The following is a 9,064-nucleotide window of genomic DNA, read 5'->3' as shown; positions in this document are numbered from 1 at the left end:
TGTGTGGCGAAAAATAACGTTCTCGCCATGGGCAAAAATGTTTTTCCGGCTCTGAATCTTTTCTAGTCCTCGGCCTACGGCCTCGGACTTGAAAACCGATTTCGAGCCGGAAAAGTCTCATTTTCGACCCTAGGTGCGAAATATACTATACCAGCCTGGTCAGAGAACAATCATTTTCGGCCTCCATATGACACATGTAAACCAGCTCATTACATCCAAGTGTGGCGAAAAAGTATAAACTCAAACTCCCACATAATTGAACATAATCTTTTAGGTTATTTAAACAAATCAAAATAAAAATACTTGGACAATTTCCTGATATTCAGATTACCTCAGATTTAGAGCAATGATTAGAGCAATGACCTTCCACTTTTGCTTTCAGAAGTGCTTAATAAACAATTATTCTCATATATTGTTTAATTTTATTTGTGGCGAGAAATAGCGTTCACACCATGGGCAAAAATGTTTTTCCGGAAAAGTCTCATTTTCGACCATAGGTGCGAAATGTACTATTTTAATGTGAAATACTAAAACAATCTTATTCGAAGTGAAGTTCATAATTGGCGGTTAGTGTGTGCAGTGCATGTCATGGTTGGAAACCTTCTAAATAACTAAGGTATTCAACACCAGGTCTAGTGTTAATTCTTGAAAATTTTAACGAAACCAGAGTTAATCATGTATTCAAGTGAGTAAATCATTGCTTTATTGTTATTAGTTTTAGGATGAAAGATCAAGCATTTAGGTACTCGATATTGGGTAGGATATGTTGTTGCAATAAAAATACATAGAAGTTAGACATTTCATTTGTAAATATTATGAAAATATTATTAAATGGATCTTATCAGGAATAAAAAATTGAAAATTAATTATTTAATTTCATAACCTGAAAAGTACATGAAATATGAAAATATCTAAGTCATTGTGTTGGTCAAGCTGTTAGTCAAAGTCTATTATTTTGATTTTTCAAAAAATAACAAGGAAAACTGTAAATATACGTAAATCATTCTAATAAATTAAACTTAGAAAACGAATATTTTAATTTCATTGTTCCCTTATAGTATATTATTTTTCCTATTTTTAGAAAAATGGATAAAGAGGTGAGTTTTTGAAATAGATTTTCTACAACATAACCTTAAAAAACAGTATAGCATATTTATAAAATTCATACAATTTATTGTTTTTTATTCCATATAATTATTTGGAAGTGAATTTTTTATTAGAATTCATATTCATATTGTTATCTTGTCCATATAAGGGTAAATGCATTATTTTATGTGCCAGTAAAAGATTCCTCAACATAACCTTAAAAATCAGTATCGCTTAACGCTTATTAATTCATACAATTTATTGTTTCTTATTCCATATAATTTTTTGGGAATAAAGTTTTTATCAGAATTTATATTTTTATGCATGCTTATGCGTGACCAAGCGGGCAGATGAGAAACAAAATCTGGTAAGAGCCTGCACACAGAAGCAATAGTAGCTGCCACTAGCTTTTTAGGAATGTGGGATTGTCCGATACTTGAATACATAGATGGCATTTCCAATTCTGTGTTCCTGCAACAGCAAATTGAGCTAGTGAAAAACCTACTGTTGTCCCCTTGTAAGCTGTGAGCACGCTAAACACAAAGACATTAGTGGCCTCCAAATTTAAATTCAAGTTGAGAAACAGGAAAGTGCTTTTGATGACAGTTGGATTGGAGCTGCACGTAGTGATACAGCTACTCAGCAGGCATGTATTGTTGAACAATCCACCTTGAAATTTACTGACTACAGCTATATGATAGAGTTCAATCCAATTTTCTTTCAACTTCTCTACTGTTGATTGTATATAATGAAGATAGTTGAAAGATTATTCCTGTATCAATATTCTTTATAATTATGCAATATTTTTATTGATCGCCTTTCATGCATCTTATAAAATAGTAGAGTAGACATCAATGGAAACAATAGTAAAAGGTCCATTCTTGAATCTTTTCACTGCTATTCTAACAACAGAAGAAAACAAACATCAACTACTACAACCCATATTTTAATAGTGAGCACTATTACTTGCTGAGTTTGATATTCGTCTAGTTTTCAAGTGACACAAGAATCTCTTATGTTCACAGATCAAGATCGAGAAGCAAGAGGATGAATTTGGAGAATGTGAATTAGCAACTAGCAACGTCAAAGATGAGTCATCCTCGCACAATGGTTCAACTTCCAATCAGGCATGTATTCTATCTTGACTAGAATAAATAAATAATGCAGTTTAGTTTGAGATTTTCTCATCAAATTATAATTAAAAATTATTGCTGAATGAAAACTTTACTTCCAGATCCGGCAGAAAAACATGAAAATTCAAAATTGTAAAAAGCTCTATCAAATAACCATAGTAATCTTCAATAGGCCTATAATAATGGAAAGAATCGGCTCATACAAGTAGGGATAGGAAATACATGAATGACGCATCATCACGTCTGAACTACTGATCTGATTTACTTGAAAGTATGCATATAGATTCCTAATTTACTTAGTATGGTTATACGCCTTTTTCAGTTCTTCAAGATCTCAGAACGTCAAGTTTTAAGCACAGGTCACCAGCTTGTTGTTGTTATTATTAGAGCATGGCTTGAATTGTGGGGAGTCCCACAGGAAGACCAGCTTGTTTGGAATAGATGGATAGAATTCTATTTCCTTCAAATTCAAGGAACACAATCAATGCCTATATTGCAATATTGTCAATAACATTGAGGCTCAACTCACACTTATTGTTTTTCGTTTTTGAAGGGACGGATTCAAGGATCCAAAGGTTCAAAGAACCCCAAAAGTCAACCGAAGCTTATTGTGTTCCCAAGTAGTATGTTAGTTAGGCAAACCAATACTTGTGTCCTTTACAAGAACCTGGAGTTTTTCCCTATACTAACATCCAATTCATCACCTGGTTGCTTGTCGCAATCCAATGTGATATGCTTGGCAGTCTCTTCAGACTGATTAGTCCTCGATTCAGCCTCTTGACCCGCATTTGTGCTGGAGTTTCACCCATCTCTGGTCTCTTGGGTTTTTCTTTTTGCCCCTCCGAAACTGCCCTGATGGGGCAGATCCCGTGAGTTTGAAGGCAAGGCAACTTCTGGAGTTGCCTTGGGGTCCCTTTTGGTCGCCTCCTACGACAAGCAGTGATACTGTGGGTGAATTCTGGTTTTCAAAACATTCTTGAGTATGATGTTCGACTCAAAGCTCCCCCAACCCACAGGGGGCAACTCACACTTACGTGAATCAGGTCGAGAAGAGACTCGACTCTAGTCGCAATCTTGAGAGCCACCATAATGTTAATCTTAATATCACCCCTCATAAAAAGTTAGCTAAAATTACATAATGTAAAGGTGCATTCACTATTATTAAACCTATCAAAAAAAGGCATAGGACCTTTTTTGTAGAGAATTTTACGTAGTTTAATTTCACTAATGACAACCTTTTTCCTGGAGGCCATAGTTTTTGAGTTATTCTCTAAAAACCGAAAAATGCACCTCTAGACCCCCCTCCCCCCTTAGCTCCACCCCAACCGGTCAGTACTTTTAGTATGTTGTTTAAGAAGCCTTCCCCTACAACTGTACCAATTTCGGCTTATACATGAATTTCTTCCCCTATTATGTCTTCGTTGCCTGGACTACTATAAGTATATGAATATAGAAGAAAGTCCATACAGTAAGTTGTAAGTAGTTTGACTAGCGTTCTTGTCTGTTTTCTGTTTACACCCACCAAACTTGCAATCAGTTTATCTAGATCTAGAGAGCATAACTTGATTGCTTCTATTTCAACTTCAACTACCCCTCACTCACTCAGCGCACAGTAGTATTTCTTGCCTGTCCAGGTTTACTGCAGAGTGCAGTCGAATATCTGTACAGTTGTAGCTCTCTGGCAAACCTTAACGTGAATGGCTGGCTTTAGCTTGAAATTTCATAATAGTTAAGAACCAGTACAATTACTGTCATTAAACTGGAATTATCGTGATAATTATAACTCTACCAGACAGCTATCAAACTCAGTAGCTGCTGCTCCTTCACCAATATTTGTGTCTTTTACATGAAGTGTAACAATAATCGATTGTCTTCTCATTGTTTGTGATGTCAATATTGCAGATGGTGAGAGTTAAGCAGGAGAATGATAGCAGCCAAGAACCAGCGCCAGAGTGCAGCACTGCATGCTCTCCAACTGATGATGATTTCAGCCAACAACATTATCTAATCCCTGGCTATAATCTAATATTCATCAAAGAGGAAGAATATGGTGAGATTCTTGTTATTATTTCATTCAGTTTTATTCATCAATGATAATAACACAAAATCTGGTGTGGCGCACTCACACAACTTTCCTTGCCGTTATGAAAATTGATCACCTGACGCTAGTGTTCACGCGCATCTCAAGTCTACTATTCAAAGATCTGAGCCAGCTGGTGACAGGAAATAACACTGGAGACACACGAGGTCTGCTATCTCTTCATAGTGAATGATTCAATAGAATCAACAGTTGCCAACAGTTTGCAATTGAATAATCACAACCATGGTTGAGTTCAAAGCCACTGATCGGTGAGTGAACGATGAGATCGGTGAGTGAACGTGGCTCTGAACGAAGTACTGTTTTGTCGTTGAACGATGCATAGACTCACATGCAGCGCTAGATTATTTGGAATTGAAATCGGCCATTAAGGGGACAGCCTGAAAGATTATTACATACTAAAGATCTTGAAGATTTTTGTGATCTATTATATTACAAAAAATATATATTATATAATATCTAGCGCTTAAATACCTCAATGGAACCTTTAATTTCAAGTAAGAGCATTGGGAAGGCATAGGTATTGTGCGCTTATACCTCTTCAAGGTCTTTGGTCTAACTGATAAGAAAAAAAATACGTCATATCCGGTTCGTTCACTGATCAGTTAATCGTACTTTTCCAGCGATGGAAAAGAACGTAAATAGAGTAGCTGAACGTAAACAGACATGGCTGAATATGAGGTTGTTTACAAATGATGGACTCCATTATAATGTATTTGGGAGCAGAGAAATGCATGATTACATAAATTCAATAACATTTAAAATATTTTACAAAGCATTTAAAACTACTCCAATCACCTGATGGTTTTCCATTTTAATTGATTACAATGAAATAGATTAAGTTCTAGTTTTGTTTACAAAATATGATCAACAGGGGAAACATCTGTCAGTCATGACTCATGAGCAACAGTTCAGCCACAGAATACACACAAAATGGAAGGTATCAATCTAACCAAGATTTGAGTGCACCAAGACCACAACACATGACTGCATCATCTTGTTAGAAATTAAAACTACTGCTGTATTACAATGCTACACTTTCTTTCAAGATGGCGGATTATGGCGTCAAGATACTAGCCGACTTTTCATTCTGTGGTTCATCTGTGATCACTAATCTGTGATCAGGTTTTTACTGAACGTAAAAAAAACCGATTGAATTGATTAGTGGCTTTGAACTCAACCATTTTCTCGATTTTCGTGCTTATTTTCAAATTTAGGTAAAATGTTACTGAACATAACTTGTAGAGATTTTCATGCTCAATCTTTTTCACTTGATTTTTTTTGTTTAAATTGTAGGCTATCTGAAGCCTGATAATTGGGAAACTAAAATCAAACTTTGCATAGATGGGGCGGAGCTCCTGAAATTTGTACAGATATGGGACTTGTGGCAGTTGATAGAGCTATTGTATCAATGACTATTTCAGGTATAAATATTATCTAAATCGTTGGAGCCGTTTTCGAGAAAATCGCGAAAACCCCTGTTTTTGACAACATTTTCGCCATTTCAGCTGCCATCTTGAATTGCATTCAATCGAAAATTGCATTTGTGTCGGATGCTTATATTGTAAGGACCTTAAGCTCCAAATTTCAAGTCATTCCGTTAATTGGGAGATGAAATATTGTGTACACAGAAACACATACACTCATACACATACACATACACATACAGCTCCAAAAACCACTTTTTTGGACTTGGGGGACCTTGAAACGAAAAGAAATTTAGAGTCAAATTTTAAAGGTAAATTTTAGTCAGGTGTGATCGCCTTAGCGACAGTTTTAGGTATAAGTTGCATTTATACACATTCCTTCAATAATTTGATTTTATGTGAGGATATATTATATACCACTATGTACATAGTGGTATTGACAACATCAACGTCTTATTCTTCCAATAAATTGCCCTTCACTTGATTACTTGTGTTCACTACAGATTATCATCCTATTTCCAGCACAACTGATACGTAATAATGTGCTGTGTCTGCCAATTGTAGTCATGTTGCTCTTCTGAGTAGTCGATGAATAGTTTGGATGCCCCACTCATCAAACTAGAGCTCACAATTTCATGCCAGTTTATAGTTTTAATTTTGATGCACATTTCTTACAGTTTGTGTCAAAACACAGGTAAAATTTCCTATTCATTTAACAGTATTTTCATGTTTTGTAACAAAAAAGATAGGCAGCCATTTACATAACCAATAATTTTCAGATAATTCAACCTATATGTATGTCAATTGAGAGAAAACCATGTTCTGGATTAGCAATCATGGATCATTATTCAATAAAAAAATAGCTCATGGCATAATTCATTTGTTATTATCATTTCTCTGATTGTTCATAATCTAACCCAATATTTAACACTATAATTTGTTTTATGTATATACTATTTCTACAATCGGCTGCAAAACTCTTGGTTTGTATAAACTATTGTATCAATTGGTAAATAGTGAGGTATGATTGAGGTGAGGCAAGGAAAATTGTGTGAGTGTTTTACACTATATTTTATCATTACTTTATTGTATTTTTTCTGCTTCAATCATTTACAAGCTACATTATCGGTTTTTGCAGTTGAGCAAGAGGCAGAAGGATGTTCAGTGGAGAGTGAACCGGAGATGTGGCCTTCAAACTGCAGCACATCTGAAACTGCCAATGCAACAAAAGTGGGTGGACTGAATGCACATTTAATCTCTCCCTTGGAAGAGTGCACAGAGCTATCTTTGGCTGGTAAAAAGATCAAGCTCTACAGCTGTGCTGACTGCAGCTATAAAACTACACGGATAACTTATTTGAAGAGACACATGAGAAAACACACTGGGGAAAAACCTTTCAGTTGTGAGTATTGTGACTATAAATGTACTCAATCTGGTCATTTGAAGGAACATATCAGAACGCATACAGGAGAAAGACCTTTCAGTTGTGAGTTATGTGACTATAAATGTGCTCTATCAAGTAATTTGAAAAGACATATAAGAACACATCATAAAGTAGAAACAACTACTAGCTGAAAATTTGTGACTTTACGTGTGCTCATTCAAATTCAGTTTACTGTGTTTCCTAGTAAGGTGGTCACTAATAACAGAACAAGTGTGTTAAACATATGTGCGGTGTTGGGTGTCCTCCACATACACCACGGTTGTCATCTCACAACACTGAAATTCTCTACTTTCTGAGAGGTGATAGGCCATGCTTTGGCACTACCTGGAGGGAGGGGAGTTGCTATGAGTGGTGGGAGAGTAGTGGCAGTCATCACCGTCGTTTTAGTGCATGGCAACAGGTCAAAACTTGTCAGAAATGGTCTCCTAGTGTCTTCCAGACGAGCCTTTGTCACTGACTCCGGTCTGCCTCCAGATCAAGTGGTGTTTGGTTCGTCCTCTTAGTGACCCCTACCGGTCACTAAAGGTCACCTGACCTGTTTTTTTTTAGATAAATGAAAATTTAAACTCAAATAGTGCAGCAAAGAAAAAATAAGCATTATAAATTTGGAGATGCAAAAACCTAACCTCAACAAATTTTGCTGGAAGCCTTTTGCTGTGATGACACAACAATCTATGACAATATGTGTATCATGCTTGATAGTGGCCAGCCTTATGAAATCAACCTCGCACCTGCTCATTAAATTCATTAAAACTATTTTAGGTAAACCTTGTCTTTATCCAACTAAATATTTATTCAAAAAGGTTAAAGTGTTAACAGTCCGTCAATTATATATTAAAAACGTCATAATTTTCATTAGAAATAATTAAGATATTTTTCTATTCCGTGAATCAAACCTCAATTCACGACCCTCCAGAAATAGGTTTGAAAATATAAGAATGGATCTTAATGTTTGCCGGAGACAATACTTTACCTAGCTAATAAATTAATCAATAAAATTTCAGATTACCTTACAGAGCATATTAATCGAAATTCTGTTACATTGCTTAAAAAAAGAACTATTGAATAGATAACTACCAGTAAAATCAAGAGCATACTGTTTGAGTGGCTCTTATCTTTGTTTCAATAATATGTTGGCCATTTCTCATTCTTTCTCTTCTCCTCCTTTCTCTCTTTCTTTCACCCTTATTCCACTTACTCATCATCTTCTTTTATTAAATATTATAATTATTATATAATTTCTTATACTATACTATTAAACGAGCAACTTCTGTTTATATGTTTGTATTTCACCGGATCTCGAAAACGACTCTAACGATTCTCACGAAATTCAGAACATAATATAAATATTCGATTGCACAGGGATGAGAACCTGGGAAAACTTGCCCAGGGAGTGAGCGAGTTTGTGTGTGGGACTGTGTCAAAATTATGACTCAGCTGTTGAACGTTTGTAATCATTCAATCAGGTACTTAGTGCCGGTTGCAAAAAGCCGGGTTATTTTCAATCCTTATTAATTCCAGTAGATTCGTCTTCTTGAAATGGTCTTCTCTGATTTGGTTCACGTGAATTTAATCAGGATTAAAATTTAACCGGCTTTTGTGCAACTGGGCCTTTGTGAGGGAATTTTTGCATTCCTCTGGGAATTAAACTCAAATAGTGCAGCAAAGAAAAAATAAGCATTATAAATTTGGAGATGCAAAAACCTAACCTCAACAAATTTTGCTGGAAGCCTTTTGCTGTGATGACACAACAATCTATGACAATATGTGTATCATGCTTGATAGTGGCCAGCCTTATGAAATCAACCTCGCACCTGCTCAAATTCATTAAAACTATTTTAGGTAAACCTTGTCTTTATCCAACTAAATATTTATT

General features: G+C 35.5%; 1 protein-coding gene across 2 annotated transcripts; it reads left to right on the top strand.

Moving 5' to 3' along the window:
- The first annotated feature begins 572 nt into the window (after nt 1–572).
- LOC120350659 (RE1-silencing transcription factor-like) lies at nt 573–8,717 on the top strand. 2 transcript variants are annotated; one of them, XM_039425152.1, is made up of 4 exons: nt 573–685; nt 2,112–2,213; nt 4,122–4,269; nt 6,883–8,717. In XM_039425152.1, exons 3-4 carry the CDS (start codon nt 4,122–4,124, stop codon nt 7,317–7,319), a joined length of 585 nt encoding a protein of 194 aa, XP_039281086.1. In that variant the 5' UTR covers nt 573–685; nt 2,112–2,213; the 3' UTR covers nt 7,320–8,717. The 2 variants fall into 2 exon arrangements, with proteins under 2 accessions (XP_039281086.1, XP_039281085.1); XM_039425151.1 differs by lacking the exon at nt 573–685 and adding an exon at nt 898–1,097.
- Nucleotides 8,718–9,064: the final 347 nt, after the last annotated feature.

Source organism: Nilaparvata lugens, chromosome 3, assembly GCF_014356525.2.
Source record: "Nilaparvata lugens isolate BPH chromosome 3, ASM1435652v1, whole genome shotgun sequence".
NCBI classification, from domain to species: Eukaryota; Metazoa; Arthropoda; class Insecta; order Hemiptera; family Delphacidae; genus Nilaparvata; species Nilaparvata lugens.
This window is presented reverse-complemented; position numbering and strand designations above follow the sequence as displayed.